The sequence below is a fragment of the Gadus chalcogrammus genome, chromosome 19, assembly GCF_026213295.1.
Source record: "Gadus chalcogrammus isolate NIFS_2021 chromosome 19, NIFS_Gcha_1.0, whole genome shotgun sequence".
In the NCBI taxonomy this organism is placed as follows: Eukaryota; Metazoa; Chordata; class Actinopteri; order Gadiformes; family Gadidae; genus Gadus; species Gadus chalcogrammus.
The window spans coordinates 5,165,798-5,187,982 of record NC_079430.1 but is presented as its reverse complement, the minus strand read 5'-3'; the positions used below and the strand labels follow the sequence as shown (position 1 = coordinate 5,187,982).

General features: G+C 45.9%; 1 protein-coding gene across 1 annotated transcript in view; it reads left to right on the top strand.

Moving 5' to 3' along the window:
- Positions 1-16,096, top strand: part of LOC130372569 (leucine-rich repeat transmembrane neuronal protein 4) — a 76,155-nt gene extending 60,059 nt beyond the window's left edge. Inside the window, exon 2 of the mRNA XM_056578644.1 lies at positions 15,779-16,096. Coding sequence (XP_056434619.1) covers positions 15,779-16,096 — 318 coding nt within the window. The remainder of the gene's footprint in view (positions 1-15,778) is intronic.
- Positions 16,097-22,185: the final 6,089 nt, after the last annotated feature.

Genomic DNA, 22,185 nt, shown 5'->3' with positions numbered 1-22,185 from the left:
ACAGATATTTACATGCAGACACCCACGCACATGCATTGCACACACAGGCATGCATTGCGCACACAGTCTCACACACAGCCCATCAGCCTATCTTTGTTGATATTGAAAGCCCTGCAGATCTCCTGCGCTCACTCACACGCCTTTATGAAACCTTTCCAGAGGAAACATCGTCATGGTAACGGCCGTCAGAGACCATGAACACAGACTCATATTCAGGGCACTTAATGGCCGGGCGCTTGTGAGAGAGAGGTGACAGCCCCCCCCCCCCCCCCCCCTTCTCTCTCATCTCTGTCTCATACCTCTCTCTCTTCATCCCTCTCTCTCCCTCTCTTTCTCACCCTTCTCCCCCTCGTTCTCACTCTCCCCCCCCCCTCATTCCAGTAATTCAGTTACCACTCGGCTGCCGGCTGACCACGTCAAAGCCACAGGCCTTTAAAAGTCAGAGACATGAACGCAATTACCCAGGGGGGAGGGGGCGAGAGGGAGGGGAGGATGAGAGGGGGGAGGGGGGGAGGGAATGGGATAAGAAGATTGAGGGGTGGTAAGGGAGGAGAGGATGAGAGGGGGAGGGGAGGTTGAGAGGGAGGAGGGTTCTTCCAGTGAATTCTCAATGTCCATGTCTCTCTACTCCTCTATCTCAATCTCCCTCTCTCTCCATCTCCCTTGTCCTCTCCTTCTTTGTCAATTCAATTCCAATAGATTTTGCTTTATTGGCATGGCAACAACATATTTGCATTTCTCAAGTCAACAAAAAAAACAAACATTGACAATCTAACAATAAAACACACAATGTAATCAAATCAAACTTCCCTCACTCTGCCTCAAACTCTGTCCCGCCCTCTCACTCTTTTTCCTATCCTTCTCTGCATCACTCTGTCAGACTCTGCACACACATCCTCTCTCTAGATCTCCCTCTCCCCACCTACGTTTTCCTACTCCACCATCCTCCTGATTCCTTTTACCTGCTTTCCGTTGTACCCGCTGCCTGCCTCTCTGTTCCTCTATATCTCTCTCTCTCCCTCTCTCCCTCTCTTCATCCCTCCCTCGCTCAAATTCAAATTAAAAATAAGTTTTATTGGCACGTAAAATAAACATTCACTTTGCCAAAGCAGTTTAAATCAAAGGAAAAATAAAACACTGCTATAAAAATGTATAAAAAATTAAAAGATGAAGTATACCTGTATAAGCACATTAGACAAAAATTAGGTAATGGTCTGGATAGGAGTGAGTTAATCAAACTATTTCTCGGAATCGGGCCATAATATTAGGCACTTTGACCAGTCTTTACCCATCTCTGTAGACTCTCCCTCCCCCTATCCCTCTCAGCCTCAGTCCTTCCCTCAGCCCCTCTCTCGTCTATAGAGCGATACAGAGGCTGGTTCTGTTGGAGGAGAGGCTGAGCTTGGCTAGCCGGTCTGTTTTACAGACACTCCCAGTCTCAGGTTCAACTATCATCTGGCCTTCGATAACAGGCCAACACCATCCCCCCCCCCCCCCTCCTTCCCTCCCTCCCTCCCTCCCTCAGAAAAGGAATTGACACATTTGTCCTCGCTGATCGCACATCCTGTAGCAAGCTGGTTTGAACGGCTGCCACTGCCTCCCTGGTTGTGGCCGCTTGCTTTTCTTGTCTCCGATGCATGATGGTGATCAGGGGTCCTCTGCTGTTAGAGCACAGAGGGTGAAGAGAGATATTCTGTCAACCGCCTCAGCACCACCATCTGCTCCTGCAAAGCTTTGTATTTAGAAACAGTGACGAAACCGTGACGATGAAAAATTAATGATCGTGCTTCATACTTGCTGTGTGATTAGTTTCAATCATTTGTGATTATAATTTCATAGATTTGTACAAATCTGCTTTCCAGCAGTGGAGCGAGTGGCATATTTTATTTCATTTCTTCATTTAGGTGTTTTATTTTTAATCATTTTTACTCTCACTAAGGAAATAGTAAGTATAGTAAAAAAGAATAAAGTTGTGTTGTAAAAAGCACTCATACGTTTTTTAAGTAACGAGAATGGGGTTTTAAAGCAATATAATACATACCTTAAAGTTTACATCTACACATTGTTAATTTTCAATGGCCCAACACTTTGTTGGCTAAGCCTGTGCTAAAGAGACATATAAAGCTATATAAACCACTGGAGCCACAAATGCATCCGTAAATACCTATAAGGGAAGAAGCATTGACTGCGATGAACACATTTTATAGTTTGCCCAGGGTTGAACACCTATAACATTAAATGTAATGCTTTAAGTCTTAAAGGTCCTGCCAAAATATTACGGCGAGATAAAGTGAGGAACTTGGGACAAAAGTAATAGTGTAACAGCCTAAAAAATGTAGGAAGGTTATGAAGGAAGGTTTTTATGGTTTTCCTTGGTACGTACAGAAGCAGGTTTATCCATGTTAGATGAGCAGTCGTTCCCAACATGTGGGTCAGGGGCCACTTGGGGTTGCATGATTTAAATAATATGGTCACTGGGGTTTGCTGAGTCAGAAGAATAAATATTTACAAGGTTTGAAAGTTCATGTTAAGGTCCATTAAAAACTGGTTGCCGAATGATACATAGCTACAATAAAACTACTACTATTCTCCTAGTGTGGCATGATTTGTATTCTTCACTGGAATATTATTATATAACAGACAGATGGTAGTAGGGTTAAAGGTTAATACAGGTGTGGGGAAGTAAATGCAACTCAGGTCACAAGGATTTTTAAGCCTAAAAAGAGGGTCAAAAAGCTGCAAAGTTTGTGAACCACTTCAATAGCTACTAGAGACTCCATATTCCAAAAGTGACAGATTAGGAAACCAGGCCCAGTTGAAAATAGTCAAACTGGGCCAAAGCTATGACTATCCTCTTGGCTTGCGGTATCGGTGGAATCTGATGTCCAGAAATGTTATATATATATATAGCTTTCCTGGAATGGATCTTGGTCCAACCTGGTGTAAAACATTTATAAATGGTGACCTCTTCCCACTTAACGGTGAATAACAGCTTACAGCACACAGCCAAAAGTAGCATTATAGGGCCTGATTATTCAGAAACAAGAAGAGTAGTCTGGTGGCAATTTTAGATTACATCATCCAAGTCTCCAAAATGGTTGCTCCTTGACCATTGGGTTGCATGATGGTATTAATACAGTGTTTATTTGAGAGATAAAGGATTCCTGGCTCACACAAACCTAGTCAGCGCGAGGTTCATTGTCGAGTGGACTTTGGCGGTTTCCATGGTAATAGGTATGTTAATGATCACATGAAGCCTGCATTCTATATTTTCCCAAGTGATGAGAGCAAGTGATTGCAATCAGAGCTGCATATAATGTGTGCATTAATGAATCATGCAGCATGATATTCATGTTCAATGTACATGATTGCTAGTAAGTGGTTTTCATAGGAGATTGCCCACAGTGCATGCGTGTCTATGTAACTATTTCGCTGTTAAGAAAAGATTTGAGCGAAATTTTGTCTTTAAGTTTAAGTGACCAAGTCACGTCAGGGTTATATAAGTTCAGAGGATATTAGTAGGTATATTATTTACCGGCTTCCCGTACCCGTGTCTTTTGGCATTTCTCTGCAGACAAGAAAGTTATTTAAAGGTCATTTTTAGACCTAATGCCGCTTTCAGTTTATTCTTTTTTTTTGTTCCTAATTGTCTATTAAGAATGACTTAACCTCATTCATCACAAATATGCAAAAATACTCTGCGCTCTTCTCTAAATGAATAACCCTGTTTTCACGAAGTGAACCAATCATCGGAGTTCTTCCGGCAACGACGTTTCGACGACAACAACACAGAGTTCTCAGTCCATGTTAACACGCTGCTGTCTGCGTCTGCTCAGCGTGCGTTTGATGCCGAACGCGCGACTCTTGTTTGTGCCTGCCTTTGAGGAGAAGGAGGAGGGGGACGAGTGTGTACATTGGCCCGATGAGCATCTGTGCTGGCAGGCATGGATATCTGCATTTGTGGAAGGGCTTGTAGTTTCACTAAAGGCAATTTAAATACTGTCGCATCCATTACAAACAGCGCCAACGCGAGCGTCCTGATGAAATATGTATCAGGGGCCGTAGGACCGAGCGCTGTTTTAATTAGCATCCTCTCGACAGACGTCTCCCAGAGGCTCGGGAGCGCGGCGTCGGCTGTCGGCGTCACTCCGGGTCCGCCTGCCGCGGGCTGACGGCTCGGCCCTGCTCCTGCTGCCGTCGTCGCGTGTCGTCGTGACGGCTCGAGTTCGGTGTTCTCCAGGACTCGCCGCGAATCAGAGAGCCGGCGGAGCTGACAGGGGGGGAAATGTCAGCGATGAAGACTAACTGTTATTTCATGGATGGATGGCCAGAGCGAGACGGAAACAGAGAGATGGACGGATAGATAGACGCACAGACAGACAGACAGACAGACAGACAGACAGACAGACAGACTGAGAGAAAGAGACAGAGATAAGAAAGAGGGGCCGCCTGAGACTACGACTAGACAGGCAGGCCAGTATCAGCTCGAGATGGTGAACTTGGCGTATCCTTCCAGGGGGGAACGCGATTTGCATGCGGCCCCGATTGAAATTCAGAGCGGGAGCCGGCGTTGGCCCCCGGGGGAGCGCTCCGGTCAGGGATCTCTCGGTGAAGGGCTCGTTCTGTGGGGATTTGCTGTTCTATATCCACGCATCGCTGCTGTACCGTAGGCGGGCAGCACAGAGGCCTCATCTTCTGGGGATACCAGCAACAAACCTATACCGATACCAGCACCAGCACCACCACCACCACCACCACCACGTCTCCCAAGCCCTCGGGCTAATTATCTCCTCAGATCCTTATGTACGCCGATCTATTAATTCAACACTCCATCATAATTAACCGGCAAATACGTCTGTTATTGTTGCTTTAATTTTTTTCCTTTTAATTAGCGGCGGTGTTAAAGTTTGCTTGTCTGGATGTTAATATTCGACGCACGCACGCACACACCCGCAGAAACGCCGATGCACGCATACATGTGCACTAGCAATTTAAAATGGGTGTTATGCATGCATGGATTATGTTAAAGACCGCAACAGCATTTTTGTTCACAATTTTTTCATTAAAGTATAATGTCTGCAAGAAAACATGGTTGAAAATGGAAAAAGCTGATAATAGTTATGTAAAAAGTTAGAACTCCATAGTCATCTACAATTGTGTCAGAGAATTAATGTGGCTTTTAAATGCTAAAGGGGCTATTCTCTAAAGTATCAAGGACGTCTTTCTGGCTCTTGGCATCTCACCTCTTTGGATTTCTCTATTACTCCTCCTGTCTTCTCTCTCCTTTCATTCTCTCTCTATCATTTTCCTCTATCTATTTCTCTCTCCCTTTCTCTCTCCTTCTCTATCCTCCTATTTACTCTCTCTCTCCTCTCTTTATTTCTCCTTACCTATATCACTCTCTCTCTGTCTTTGCCGTCACTCTTTTGCTCTCTTTCATTGTCTCCCTCTTCCCCCTCCCTCCCTCTCTGTCACTATCTCTCCCTCTCTCTCTCCCATCCACTCGACTTTAATCAAATAAGCTACCCTCCACTAAATGCAAGTTGGGGCCTCACTTCTTTGCCTTTCCACTAATGCAATCATGCTCAGAGCAGGAAGAGAGAAGGGAGAGAGGTGAGAGAGAAATAGAGAGAGAGAGAGAGAGAGAGAGAGAGAGAGAGAGAGAGAGAGAGAGAGAGAGAGAGAGAGAGAGAGAGAGAGAGAGAGAGAGGGAGAGGGAGAGGGAGAGAGAGAGGGAGAGGGAGAGGGAGGAGAGGGAGGACAGAGAAGGAGGAAGTAGAGGAGAGGGAGAGAGGAGGGAGTGAAAAGAGACAGGAGAGAGGAGAGAGAAGAGAGGGAAGAGAAAGAGTGAGAAGAGGGTGATAGGAGGAAGAAGAGAGAGCAAGGAGAGGGAGAGAGGAGGAAGAGGAGAGAGGGAGAGGAGAGAGAGAGGTGAAAGACAAGCTTTTACCCATCTGTAATTAAACTTAACTGCCATTTGACAACACAGTCACAACATCACTCTGATTTGGTTCTCCATGCTAAACACACACTCTGGTAAATGGAGGCCGTATGATGTTGAGGTGTACTTTCAGTTGCACACGTACAAAGAATCATCCATAAACTCATCCATGGACACACACAAACGCACACATACACACTTTTGTTTAAAGGGTATAGTATAGAGAGAATATCAAAGGGTCACACCAGCTCTACATAAGGTTATACACAACAAATTCTCACCCATGCATACACAAACACACACACAAATTTCTCACACATACCCAAATTCTGAGCAGCCTTTGTGAGACGAACGGAGCTGCAGTTTGGTTTGTTGACGGCAAACACCGCCCCTCACGGCCCATGTGACGTGTGTGTGTTTAGTATGTTTCTGTTTAAGTATGTACGTGTGAGTGGGTATGCTGTTTGATCAGCACATCCAAGTGAGGCAGTTAGGTGTGTAAGTGTCCGTGTGTGGGTGTTTATGTGTGTTTGTGTGTGTGCGTGTGCGTGTGTGTGTGTGTGTGTGTGTTTGTGGAGGGGGGGAAAAGGTTGTGCGCTTCCCTCCTAGCTCGTGCTCGGCTTTACTTTGACATGTCTTATTAGTCAGATCTTTAAAAGCCCTCCCCCTCTCTGTCTCCCACCCCACACCTTTCCTCCCCCTCTCTTACACCCCCTCCCCTCTCCTCTCTCTCTCTTTCTCCTCCCCCCTCTGTCTCTCTCCTCCTCCCCCATCTCCCTGATTAAAGTGTGACTGGAGATCTGAGAGTAGAGTGTTGCTCTTACCCGAGAAGCTCCCTCACTTCCATTCGCAATCTGATTCGGTTTGCTATCAGCCTTTGGTCCAAGCCGCCCTTACTGCCCTTTGAACCAATCGGGCCAATCACAGCCCAAGCACCCACCGATTGGACGAAGCCCAATCGTCGTGGCCTTCTTCCAGGATCTTTGTTTCACAGGAGAATCTGGAAATTGAGGCTTACTAAAGCTAAAGCTTCATATTGTTTCCTTTCTGTTTTAAACATTGGGAATATCATATTGTCGTGTTTTGATGCCGCTGAGTCAGAAGGAGGTGTCATTAGAAAAGCATTTGACTAACGGCTGTACGTTTATAACTCAGCGTGCGACAAATAAAGTTTGAATTGAACTTGATACACACATTTGAGCAGGAAGCAATGGGGGTGTGTTTGGTAAGGCGTGAAATGCTGTGATGATCTTCGGGCTCTGGAAGTCATTTGCATATATTTAGATAAATTAATCAGTCATAAATGTCACACAGTTTGAACCCGTCGCAGGAAAATGATAATCGGCGCCCCACGCCCCCTGCGTTTTTGTTCAATTTTTTTTCTACTAAATTAGTTATGATAATGAACCTGTTTTTAGAAGAAATGCAACCTAAATATGCCAGATTAAAAAACGTACCCCGACATTGCGCGACATCTGACTTGAATGGCTTTTCATTGTAGACACGGGAATGTGGCGTGTACACACAGACAGCAATTATACATTACTAGACTAGAGAGTGTTTAAACCAAAACATAAATAAAATGAAATATACAAAGAAAATAGAGGTAGATAGAAATACACACAAACACGCACACAGGAGCACACACGGAAACACACACACACACACACACACACGCACACACACGCACACACACGCACACACACGCACACACGGACACACACGTGCGTTGAAGGATACACTCCCGAGATCCTCACGATTCCTGCTCGTCAGCAGAGTCTCTGATTTGCTATGCTAGTCGTAGCGTAGCATTGTATACGTCTGTGGAAGAGGAAACCTGTCGAAGCATCCAGTTAACATCCCATGGCCCATTAGCTCCAGTCCATAGCACGTAGCATGTAGCACATAGTGTGGCCTGCACAGTAATCTACTGGCAGAGCTTACAGTGTAGCGCTGACATTAGCTGTGTGTGTGTTGCTGTGGTCGCTGTGTTGTGCTGTTTTTGCTGTGTTGTTGCGTAGCGTAGGTGTGCTGCGGTGCGTGAAGGCCAATCCTTTTCCTCTCGCCTCTCCTCTGATTTAACTCCCTTCTCTCTGTCTCTCTCTATGATTCATCACTCCCCTTCTCTGTATGTCACTCCCTCGTTCTCCCCCTGTCTCTCCCTCTCAGTCCCTCTCTTGCTCTCTTCCTCTCTCACTTTGTCCTGCTCTCTCTCTCTCTCTCTCTCTCTCTCTCTCTCTCTCTCTCTCTCTCTCTCTCTCTCTCTCTCTCTCTCTCTCTCTCTCTCTCTCTCTCTCTCTCTCTCTCTCTCTCTCACACACACTTTCGCTCTCTCTCTATGTTATTATATATTTAATTCTCTCACATTCAGGGTCTTTTTTAATTATTCTTTCTATCTCTCCCCCTCTCTTTGTCTGCTCTCTCGAAGGCTTTTTGGAGAGAGCAACTCCATGGATGAGCTCATGAATGCATTGCGTGTGCATGTGTCCATAGCTTGTATGTGTGTGTGTGTCTTTGTGTGTATGTGTCTGGGTTTGTGTCTGTCTATGCTTGTCTGTGTGCTTGTGTGAGTGTGTGTGTGTGTGTGTGTGTGTGTGTGTGTGTGTGTGTGTGTGTGTGTGTGTGTGTGTGTGTGTGTGTGTGTGTGTGTGTGTGCTTGTGTGTGTGTATAAGAGACTGGTTATCAACAGGCCAGGTACATGCAGGCCCTGCGTCCATTAATGAATTGTCAGGAGGTTGGCGGCTCATTCAGGCGATCAATTAGTTTGGCATGTTGACACGTCGACTAAATGTCACTGTCCCCCGGTCCCGCCCACACCAGCTCTGGTGCTCTACTGCTCCCGGGAGGGCACTGAACCTCCCTCTGAGAGCACAATACTGATGTCAGGGGCCCCCAGTACTGTATAGAGATGGAGGGCCACAACCGGAACAATAAGGTTAACACTGAAACGCATGGCCTCATGGTCGAGGAAGGTGTATGCACACACATGAATAGTACACGTTTAAACACACACACACGCACACAAACATACAAGCATACACACACACACACACACAAATGCACACACACAGGCTATGGATGCATGCACTGCACTCACACACTTTTTCAAATTAACACATATGCACATGCAGACATACAAACACAACACACACACACTCTCACACACACCCACGCACACACAAACACACACACACACACACACACACACACACACACACACACACACACACACATAAGCATTTACGTAAGGGAAACAAGCACATATGTTTATATTTATGTAAGATATCGTACATATAGATCAAATAGCATGTGAACACATACACACACATGTACGCACACACTCCGCATTGCACGTAAGTAGTGCAAACACAGACACACAGACCGCTACACAAACACACACACACACACACACATGCACACACACACACACACACACACACACACACACACACACACACACACACACACACACACACACACACACACACACACACACACACACACAGCTCTAATTACCCTATCAGGCAATTTCTTTAAAACACTAGGCATGCACAAACACACACATTTGCACACACATATGCACACACACACACACACACACACACGTTAATTAAGAGTTCCTCAGGGGTGTGTTGTGGGTTCTTTGTGCTGGAGTGTGTGTGCATGTGTGTATATGTGTGTGTGTGTGTGTGTGTGTGTGTGTGTGTGTGTGTGTGTGTGTGTGTGTGTGTGTGTGTGTGTGTGTGTGTGTTAGAGAGGCACATGCCCTACCGGCCAGATTTGCAGAACCAAACCCCAGCATGCAGCAGCACACAGTTTAAACACTGCACTCTCCATCCACACACACAGCAACACAAGGACATACAAACACATACACACACACTCACACACACAATTAGCATGCATGCTGAATGCACATGCAGCACTGGGGCATTACTAGTGCGCACACACACGCACACACACACACACACACACACACTCACATACACAAACAAAATTACCTTTCAGGAATAAGGATATTGGCCCGGATGTGTGTGTGTGTGTGTGTGTGTGTGTGTGTGTGTGTTTGTGTGTTTGTGTATTTGTGTGTGTTTGTGTGTGTGTGTGTGTCTATGTATGTGTGTGTGTTTACGCGTGTGTGTTTACACATTTGTGCATTAGCGTGTGTGTGGGTGTGTCTCATCTGAGCTCCACGGAAACTAACGACATAATATATACAAAAAATAAATAATAAAAACAACGTTTTACGAAGCCAACACACAGAGTATTTAAGAGTAAGCCATGATGATTGCGTTATTGACTCGCGTTTCATCCAAACATAACGTTGACATCAACCACACATCCACACAGTTCTGATGAGACGAGGCTGTCAGCCATGTCGCGGGTCCTATATGATTTCCTCTGAATGGACGACATTGAGATTGACAACATAAGAGCCGTCGTTATTTCCATTCACGTCTTCACGGTCGATTTGAGGGATGAACGGCATGTGTCAGTCCGTATAGAATGTGACGAACATGGGCAGGACATAAGCGGGGGTGTCACCTTCATAAACACACAGAGACCGCACCGTGTCATTCACAGATCGCACCGCAGTGTCAAGGCAACAAGAAAGAGAGAGATGGATATAGATTGATGGATGGATGGATGAATGGGAAGGGTGGACAGAGAAGAAAATAGAGAAAGAAGCAATGTCTGTTAGGCCATTTCTCACCCATCGTTGACCTCGGAAAAAGACGTTTGTCAGGGAGAGGAGGAACAGGGGAGGAGAAGGAGGTGGAGGAGGGAGGCGTCTCGGAGGAGGTGATGGAGGTGTGAGGGGGCGGTGGAGGAAGAGGAGGAGAAGGGGATGGAAGAGGAAGAGGAGGATGAAGAAGAGGAGGAGGAAGAGGAGGCGGTGGAGGAGGAAGGCGTCTTGGAGGAGGTGATGGAGGTGTGAGAGGGTGGTGGAGGAAGAGGAGGAGGGGGAGGGAGGCGGAGGAAGGGGATGATGATGAAGAGCAGGGGGAGGAGGAAGAGGAGGAGGTGGAGGGAGAGGAGGTAGAGGAGGAGGAGGGGGAAGTGGAGGAAGAGGCGGAAGAAGAGGAGGAGCTGAAGGTGCGAGAGGTGAAGGAGAAGGAAGAGTCGGGGGGGGCGAAGTTGAGGAAGAGGAGGAGAAGGCGGGAGATGCGGAAGGGGAGGAGTAGGGAAGAAGAGGAGGAGGAACAGGGGCGAGAGGTGAAGGAGGAGGAGGAACAGGACGAGGAGCAGACGCTCAGACCGCTGCGCCTCCTGTCGCCCTGGGGGAGGTGTGAGAGCTGTCTCTGCCTGCAGGGTTAACTACGGTCTCCTTCAGTCGGCCGTGAAAGCGCTGACCAAAGAGCCCGCGCCCCGCGAGGGGGAACCGTTACAGAAACCAAACAAACAGTTCCTCAAGCGGATGACTCGCCGCAAACCACCCGCGATATTTATATGAAGGTAATTTCATAATGTGGTTTACCGCTGATAACGAAACACCGACGGTAATAGTTGTACGGTTCAGTGTATAATAGGATTGTCGATGACTATCCGAGTGCTTTGCTTTTCATTATTAAGTCATATACCTCCGTGATAAAGCTGGGCAAAAGGCTTGTAAAGACTGGTCCATAAAGTACGGACACACGGACGGACAGACCAGGGCGTAGAGCACAGAGACCTCATCTGTCGGAAACCGATAGTAAACACATACACACACACACACCAACTCACACACAAACGCACACAGGCATTAGATAACACACTTTGCCTTTGCCATCAACCACACGCGCACAGACCCACGCACACAGATGGTTGATAGTACTCATTGACACCTGTGTGTGGGGATTGTTAGTTACTGCGGTGTTGTGCAGTGTGTATGCGTGGGGGCTTGTGTGTGTGTGTGTGTGTTTAGGGGTTGATAGTTGTGTTGGTGGAAGTGTGTGTGTGTGTGTGTGTGTGTGTGTGTGTGTGTGTGTGTGTGTGTGTGTGCGTGTTTGTATTTATAGTAGATAAGAGAGGGAGAGAGTAATCCGTTGAGTGCCCCTAATGTAATGAGTTGGCTTCACTTAATGGGGGGAGGGGGGAGGGGGGGCTTATATGTTGTGGGGCAAGGTGGTGGTTCAGTGAGAGGGGGGGTTAGGGGGTGAAGAGCGAGAGAGAGGGTGAGAGAGAGAGAGAGAGAGAGAGAGGTGGAGGTGTGGGTAAAATGGCAGGACAGGGCTGAATGGAGGGGTGGTGAGGAAGAGGAAGAGGAGGGGGAGGAGGAGGAAGGATGAAGGGTTTTATGAATGAACCAGGGGGGTGTTCACAGCTTTGGTGCCAGTTGTAGGGTGTCGGTTAGCTTCCTCCGTTAATAGCAGTCGTCGCCGTAGACTTATACACATGGACGCCCATCGTAAGTTAACTCAGCTGCCATACCGAGAGAGGCAAGGACCGGCCTGTAAAGAGATAGCGGTACACAGGGGAGCTTCCTCTTTTTACGCTCTTTCACGGATATAAAGCTCTTCAACATTTCTCTGTTCGATTCAATGAGTCGTTTTTTATTCAAGGATTTATGAGCTGAGTGGAATGAAAATGAATGTTATATAAAATAGATAGATAAGGCCCTAATTGAAATATAAAACAACGAATCTGACTGGGTTGGGGAATGTAAACGTCATAGTGCTGAGTGCCACAGAGGCTGAGCACAATCACATGTTTTACAATCAATATTTAAGCCAGTACAAAAGAGTGGAGATTGTGGTGTAGGATTAGCAGACAAAGCTCTTCAATTCTACTGTAAATGCATTTTTTTTTCAGAAATGTGGGCCTTTATTATACTTGGATTGACGTTAGACTATCGGCAGGACTCAAAAAGACGACGTTGGACCGTTATTATGAATAATTGCCGTTTATGTCACTTATTTTAATCTGCTGCCTCGGAACAAATCATTTAATTTCAGACGAGAGCCTGAACACAACAGATATTTTTATCAACATAATCAGTGATCTTTTCACAGTTTTTAGACGTCCATATTTCATTTCACATAGCAGATTTTAATTACACACGCATTTTGTATTATTATTCCCTTTGAGCAGTCCCGTTGGCATTTATATTCCACAACAGTCAGTTTGCCTTTCTCTGCTGTGTCCTGGTTTTTGTTTCTTTGTTACATTTGTATTTATATTTTATATAATATTACGGTCCACCTGCCGCTGAATCTCAAAGTCAAATGTATTCTGCTTCTGAATCTCATCTCTCGTCTCTCTTGCTTGTCATCTGGGGACGCCAGCTACGCCTGAACAACAATATATTCTCCCGAACAGCATCGATAGAAGTAGCGTTGGCTATTTGCAGTTTACCACAATACACACGACCATATTGAACTTTTTTGTTTTTTCTTCCTGTCTTAGAAATGGCTGCTTTGTGTTATTTTGTCGTGCGTTTGTGTGTGCGTCGGCGCTATGGTTCATTTGTCAATCCGCGTTTGTGCGTGCGCCATGTTTTATTCAAACCGGTCGTCACAGAGCCACTACCGTTACCCCCGGCGACCCGTTTAAAAAACACTCCTAATTGGTCTTTGTTCAGGCGAAAGAAACCCTGTGTTGGAGGAAGAGAGAGAGACAGCAAATGCAACCAAATGAGAGATATACAAAGAGAAAGAGGGGCAAAGAGAGAGGGAGCAAAAGAGAGAGAGAGAGAGAGAGAGAGAGAGAGAGAGAGAGAGAGAGAGAGAGAGAGAGAGAGAGAAAAAGAGAGAGAGAGAGAGAGAGAGAGAGAGAGAGAGAGAGAGAGAGAGAGAGAGAGAGAGAGAGAGAGAGAGAGAGAGAGAGAGAGAGAGAGAGAGAGAGAGATGAGTTTTGGAGGTAGGGTGAGGGGAGGTGAGGGGTGGATAGTCTCATCTGTTTGTTTGGCAGGGTGTTCAGGTTGAGGGGCAGGCAGAGGGGAGGGGGGGGAGGGGGGAGGGGTGGGGGGGGAACAGAACACTTGACAAATATCCAGATGTGTTGGCGCACTTTTGCCTGTGACACAAGCAACATGACACTGGGGAGGGAGAGGTGGAGAGAGATGGGCACAGAGAGGGAGAGAGAGAGAAGACAGGAAGAGAGAGGATGGGAGAGATTGGTAGAGAGAGAGAGAGAGAGAGAGAGAGAGAGAGAGAGAGAGAGAGAGAGAGAGAGAGAGAGAGAGATGAAGAGTGAACATGGCACTGGGGTCTCCAGCTCTGGTTCCAGGTGGTATGAATGTATGATGATGTTCTGTCAGGGCCAGTGGTCTTGTTACTTGTGCTGCATTTGTTAAGTTCCGCCAGCCAGTCATTCTCGTACGCCATCATCTTTAAAAGATGCAAATGAGCAGCGCCTGGTGTTTTGGCTGCCATGGCGACTGTGATGTCGCTGCCATCGCGCCGTCGGGGTCAGAACATCTGCACTGACACAACATTCTCCTCACTCTATCTTTATCACAGAGCAAATAGTACAGAAGGCTCCCAACCTTTCGGGGAATTTTACCCCATTTTAACCCTAAACCTAAACTGAGAAACTCTATGCAAACCCAACTTCTCTCATCGTTTTGCAGCTGCTTCCACACATGCCGTATAACCCGATTAACATCAGGCCGTTTCGTCAATGTCCAATTTATCAACGATCTATCAAAGGAGTTTGCTCGTAGCTACGAACCAGTCCTGGACCTTCTTGGACCTTAACACTAAACACCCAAAGAATGGTCGCACACCCACGCCAAGGCCACATCGAACATAGTGACAGTCCATCGTCAGGGCTTTCGACCCAGAGCTGCAAGCTTCCAGGTCTGCCCCCCCCCCACCCCCCCCCCTTTGAATGCCAGACAATCTACCTGCATGCGTTCCAGAGCTTCAGGATGCCCTGACCCCCTCGCAACTCCTTAATGAGCAGAACCCCCAAAACAACCGCACCAACACTGTCACTTTGTTTAGAAAGTATCTTCTGAAAGACCGGGTATAAATAGGGGCCAGCTGGGTCAGGGGACACAGATGCTCTACAGATCAACACGTTGAATCTCTCCCCCCACAAAATGGAGGGGGAACCGACCTCAGATGGTCAGCACATGGTCACATGGTGACTGAAATACCTCGCCAGTACCGAGCCTGTCTCTGAGGCCGGGGGGGGTGCCGCGCCACGGTTTGGAGGATGGAAAACAGTATTTTTATTGATATTGTATTTAGAGTGGGTTCATTACTGCACATCGCTGCCACTGTTCGGCACAGCACCGAGCTTGCTCTTTGGGTCAAGGGAGGTGACGGGGAAACGAGAACGCCACCGCTAATGCTGTTTTCTCTCCCTCGTCACCTCACTGTCTGAGGATAATCCTCTTCCCCTCCGTGATTCTGGTGCTCACTTTCTCTCTCCTTTGTGCTCTTGCTCTCTGTCACTCTTCTTTGTTGCACTATTGCTCTCCCTCTCTCTCTCTAGCTCTGTCCCTCTCTACGTCGCACCTTATCTGTTAATCTCTTTGCCTCTCTCTTTATCTATCCATCTCCCAATATTCTCTCGCTTGCTTCCTCTCATCCACTCATTCACTCATTTACTCTCTCTCTCTCTCTCTCTCTCTCTCTCTCTCTCTCTCTCTCTCTCTCTTTCACATCGACTGCTATATTCTCGCTCTCAATACAATAGCTTTATTGGCATGACAAAGAAACATGGTAATAAACATACAATGGCTTTGAAAAAACTGTAATTAAACAATTACTATTATTATCAAATGTATTATAATATGACACAATATAATTATGTCTTTGCAAGCTATATTATTATGTATTATATATAGATTATATTATATAATTATGTAAAACAAAAATGATGACCCAAGCCTCTCTCTCCAGGTCCCGCACCAGATGTCTGCGCTGGCGTTCTACCGCTACGAGCAACCCATCGTAGACTACTGCCAGGCACACCAGCCCCTACGCCTCAACATGGGCTACGAGGGGCCCCCCCAGGGCCTGGAGGAGCTGGGGCCCCGCGACAGGGGCGGCCCCATACAGACCGTGACCTTGCCGCCCGCAGTCCCCTCTGCCACCATCGTGGGGGGCCCGGGCCCCCGGGCCACCCCACCTCTCCGGCCCCCGTCCGAGGGCCCCGGGGTTGGGCCCTTCCCCCCCTCTGCTAACGAGCGCTCCGGCACGCTCACGTTCGGACGCTAGCCTCCCCGAGGGGGGATTGGACATAAGCTGTTTTGCTTGACGTGGAAGTAAAAGTGGGCGGGGCCTGTGATTGGTACTGTGACCTTAAGGAGACGGCGAGGAGGCGGGAGAGAGGTGTCGGGTTTCCACCCGGGGCCTTGTTGTTGTTTTCAGCACATGATGTAACGAGACAAACCGACATGGGATGAAACACAAACATAAATAGTATCACTGAAACGATTTTCGCAGAAAAACACACCCTCGGGGCAAATTGGGGGGCATTTGATAAACGTGACGACGACTCAGTCATCCGTCCTCCGTTTTCTCAGCCCCGCCTTCCGAGTAAATCCCATTTGTCCCTGCTTTGGGGGGGGGGGGGGGGGGGGGGGAATCGACACACAATCCGGGAAAATAGGACACATAAGACCATTCCCATAGTTTGAGATGGTGTCTTTGTAATTGCTCACAATAATCTTTCAGAGTACCTGCTCAGAGTGATTCATAACGATGCTGGGCTAATGCTGAGTCATCACGAGTCAGAACCAGAGTGCCGGTCTACCGGCTATCTGGCTGAGGATGTTCTAGAGGTAACTTCAGGTTACAGATACCTTGGTGGTGTGAATGGGTGCGGTTGGAGATACATTGTGCAGCTGTCTTGTCGACTCTCATCAAAATCGTCCCCCTCCTTCTCCCCCCCTCCCCTTTTTTCTGCTACTGATCCATATCGATATTTAATTAAGATGAGTATATTTCTTAAGAAAAAACAAAGGAAACAAAAAAAAACATCAATGATTACTTTGTACTTTTATTTTTGCTATTACTCTGAATGTGGAGGCTAACGCTAAAGTCCATTCATCTGCATGTCAAACCAAAGATAGTTTAATTTCCTTTCTTTCTTTCGATGCATATTACAGATTATTGTACATTACTTAGGACGACAGTTGGAACAAAGTTGATTTCAGAAACGACACATCACACAACACAGCCAAAACCTCTAAGTCGTCTAGGAATGGACGGGATTTGGCTCTTCTGAGAAGCCGAGTTGTCATGCGGTGGATGTATGAGATAAGGCTGTGGAACAAGAGCGTTTAAACCAACGCTATTTGTGATGGAAGTCTATCGTAGAACGTTCATCCGCACCTGCGATCAGGGTGATGTTTTCTACAAAAGAGAACAAAAAATAGATCCTTAAGAGTAAAAATTAATTCAGAGTGACAGACCTTTGTACAACATCCCATCCCGGTTGAATGATTGATGAGGTCTTACACAGAATCAAAGGGAATCTATTGTGGACTACGTGATAGCAGAGCGTCTGTGTATATAACTTGAGAAGAAACAAAGACCCCGTCTCCACTCAAATCGAAATCTCTCACTGCCCAAGAAAACCGGACAAAATAATTCCATCAACGCTTGAGTCAAAACCGAGCTGGACCCCACAGAGATTATCCGTCCTGTTGGTCTTCTTCTTTGGCAAGAAACATCCCCTCCAATGTGCTCCTTCCTCTCCCACGCAGAGGAGAATGGTTCCTGCCAGGGGAACATGTTCTTCTTTCACTTTTGGACTTCTACCGACCTGCGTACAATGAACCACAGACTGCAATGCGGACCGTACCGGACGTCTCAAATGCAAACCTCCATTTCCTCTTCGCCATAGGGGACCATAGTGCAAGGACGATTTGCACTCCAAGCTGAGTTTTGTTGGGGTCATCTTTAAGACACCAGGCATGCCCGAGACTACGGCAATGCCCTGAGACTATGCTCAGGCCCTGAGATTCCGGTCATGCCGATGGACTACGGTCATAGAGTATCACAGAGAATACACTCATGACTTACAGAGAATTATAGCCGTGAAGCCGACGACCACTGGCGTTCCCGGCTGTACACATTAGCTCACTCATTATGGTTATTTTTCTACATGGCCGCTTGTCGTGTTCCCCGGGGCATTGGTTACCTGCCACAAAGGTCAGCCAGTGCTAACGATGGGTCGCGTGGTGAAGGATAGAGGGTGAGAAGGTCCCTTTTGAAAGGGGAACGACATTCATGGCTGAGGGACAAGGAGGAAAACGAAGAACTCGGAGTATATGTTTTGTTTTGATTTTTTACAGTTTGGAATGAACAGAGACTAAAAATACAGAGTTTTGGAGATGTTTAAAGATGATGTCAAGAAATTCTACAAGGACATATTCCCAATAGAACTTATTTATCTGTGTGTAAATAGAACTAAAAAAAAAAGTTAAAAGGGGAAAGAATTCTCGTTCTTCACATCCTCTGGAACACAAAGAGCCTATGAGCTGACGTGGAGCCTTATCAGCGACAGAGTGGACTTCTGTGACCAAGGGGACTCCGAGGAGTAGAGCTTTGTGACAGTGTTGACGCAGAGGAATGGAAATTAGTTGTGGAGATAACTTGAAAGAAAGGAAATGTGTAACGGGGAGGACTTGGATGAGCTGATCTTTGCAACGGAGATGACTTAGATAAAGTGATCTCAGTAACAAAGGTCTCTTGAAAGATCGTGAGGACTCGGTGAGATGACTTGACAGAAGGAAGATGTATTAGAGAGGGGACTCAGATCAGAAGAGGTCCATGACAGAGCTGACTTGAAAGGGTGGAGATATCTTCAGGAAATGACTTTGATCAGGTGACTTGAGAGACTGGAGCTCTGTAACAGAGTCGACTTGAAAGCGGGAGACGTGTGACGAATAGGACTAGGAATGAGTGAAGCTCTGTTACCAAACTGACATGGATGAGTGGAAATGGATAACCGAGGTTACTCTGCAAAGTGTTACCTGCTCGTCAAAGCTTGCCCCCTATTTCAATGATACCTATTTTTTTATCTGCTCCTGCCATTATTCCTCCATTTCAGCCTCAAACAAAACTTCTGTTATTGCATTTATTTATCTATTTTATTTTTTCATGCAAATGATTTTTGTTCTGAGTTACATTCGGAAGCAAATAGTGGAAGCAGAGAAGGCAGGGTCCGGTACTGATATCTCCATTCCTACTTCTAGGCTGTCTTGGATCACAATCTGGCAGGAAGTGGTCTGGCGTTGAGTTTTCTCCCTCTTGGGTCCTATTGTGCAAGTGTCAAAACACTTTTCAGCCACTGAGTTCAAGTTCTGCTCCAGAAAAAAAATACTTTGCTTGTCTTTAGAGTTACTGTCTAAAAAGTATTTTATTTTTCTTATGATGTTTCAATGTGCCATACATGTTTTTTTAATTTGTATAATAATCACAATAGACCAGCTCTAGAAATATATGACCTCCACCCCCCCCAAGAAGATTTAGTCTCATTTGTGTACAGGAGGATATGTTCAGTTAGAAAAAGCAGTTGGTTCACTCGGCCATGTCTTCAATGATATAGGTGGAGTTGACTTTGTACTAACAGCTGCTCCCGTGTGGTCAAAATGTGGGTGGTCCGGGTTTATACCCCCTGTATTGTCTTGACTTGCTCTGTATCCCTTTCCCTAGCCATCTTCCAGAACCCTGGCCTGAATTTTGACGTCCCCAACACTGTTAAATGATGTTCTAACTCTTTCCGCATGCAATGCCTTTTTTGGAAACTATATGCCCAGTTAGAGAGGACCCACTGAACCCCCAGACAAATCGCGTAGACGTGTTTTACTTTGTATTTTTAAGTTCTTTGTTGTTTAAAATGCCCTAGAACTAGTAGCACATGTTCTGTGGATAACTTCAGTGGGTTTTCAAAGCAGTTCACTGACCATCGTTTTCCCATTCCTCGCCTAAAGTAACTCTCTGTAGCCTCTGAAAGTCTCTCGGAGCAGACTGCAAAGAGGCGTTGGCGGTGCGTGCTTTCTCCCCAGACAGCCTTTGAGTTATTCTCTCTTTCTTATGCTAACCTCCATCCTCCCCACATATAACAACGAAACACAAGATAATAAGTCGCCCACTGGCATTCAGTTGTTTATTTACACCTTTGTTTTTCAAAGAGTCACGATAGAACAAGATGGTAACAACTCTTTCGCCCCATCCCTTTAATTCAACACACTAATAAAAATAATTTTTCTGCTTAAAGCTAAATTCTGGTTCCTAACAAGCGATTGATCATAATGACCACCTTTCTGATAGAATCGGATATGTTTGCTGGAATGTGTGAACTGCTCCTGGCTAATCACTTAATCATTGCGGTGTCATTTGTAATTTTATTTATTTTTTCCTGCCAATGACATCGGAGAACTAAGGCCTCAAGCGCTAGCTGCATGCTAATAACTGCATGGCTGGAAGTCAACTCCAGGGACTGTCTGCGCTAGCTGTTTGCTAACAGGCTTCTCTTTCCGTTTCTGCTTTGTCTTATTTTGCCGGCTGAGTGAAGAGGAGAAGGAATGGTCGAATCAGCTAAATGTTTATCTTGTGAGGCGGAGGAGAACGCGTAAGAGGGGGAGATGACAGAAAGCCAAAGATGGTGTCCAAATGAAGTGTAGCCTGATAGATATTGATACATATGGCGAGGATATTTTATTCTTAAAAATCTTAAATATGTATTTTATTATTTTCTTGGCTTTCAAAAACAGCCTCCATCACCCACCAAGCAAGGCAACGGCAATGGCTTCAACCAAATTGAGTAGTGTAGACGGATGGCAGATACCGTGTATGCACACTTACTAGCCTCACAAATCAGACCTTAGATTAGCATATAAAGTCTTGTGGTAAACTAGCTCAACTCTGTGTGAATGAGGCGTATCACTTTCTTCAGCTTAAATTTATTTTCGATTAATAATGTTCCTGGGGTTAGGGATATGTCAGCAAGCTATTGTCTCTACTGGAATCACCCTGACCGGCCAAACCACAAAAAATGTGACATGGCTCGCCATTATTAGAGGTGACTAAAATAACCCGTCAAAAATGGTCAGTCGATCAGGCTGTCATGGCTGCGATCTTCAAAAAAGACAAGAAACAAATACTCGGACGGGAATTCAGACTGCCCTATCACTCAAGAATAGCTAAAGGGACCTGTAAGCATAATCTAGGATGCCACAGAGCTATCAACGTAGTGCTGCCACAGATGATCGCATCAGAGGTCTTATTAACATGTGGCATCCGAAGTGCACAAACCAATAAACCTTTTCAAATGGCAGGTGGGAAGCAGCTGTCTGGAACCAAGGTCCCTACACAGAGGGTCTGTAAAGGTTTCAAATCAACTACGAATACTTCTGAAACAAAACAGGAAACGTGCATAACTCCACCCCTCATAGATGCTGATTTTCTGGCACAGGAACTGTTCAGCCTTCTCCCCAGACGATGGACTATGGAATTGTCAAACTTCTTGATCCAATATTAATGGTTAAAAAGCTGCATACAGCACTAGAACAAGGATATACAAAAGGTGTATTGACCCTAATTGCATGTGACTTACTAGACATATACACAGATTCATAAGACAACATTCACATCTAGTCCACCTTTTGTTTTCTACGCCATCACAATGTGTGTGTTACTGGTGCAAAGAAGCTGCATAATTGATTCTGCGACAACGGTGACACATAGCCAGAGTATATTTATGGACACAACACATGTCAAGTCAAGCACTACCTAGCCACTAATTGCTGCAGACATCCAGAAACAATGCAAGACAAAGACACGCACACAAACACTTACTAATACCGTCGCAAACACTCACAGAATAACACACAAATTGGGGTACACTGCTACACATGCATACATTTATTTAGGCAAAAAAACAGACACATTGACAAATAAAATACACAAATACGCATATTAAATCAGACACACACATTGTACACATATATATATACAGACATATTATGCACACATAATCCAACAAATCAATCGCACAAAACAGAGCTCCTTAAAGGCATCCGGAAGTGCTGTAAATGCACGGAACAACAGGTCCAAAATATCTGCAGTCCTGTCCATTAGGTCATGAGTTCTTTGTTTAATTGTATTTAATTCTGCTCTAAAATGCTGGCTATGGTACCCCCATTTCTCACTGTCTCTGGTCGCCCTCTCTCTCCCCTCTATCCCGTCGCCCTGAGGCCGTCCACACCGGTCCAGTAAACTCTAATTCCTCCCACTAGTAAATAGATTTCTAAAAAAATTAATTCAAGCTCACGTGCGTGACAGTTTAGTGAATC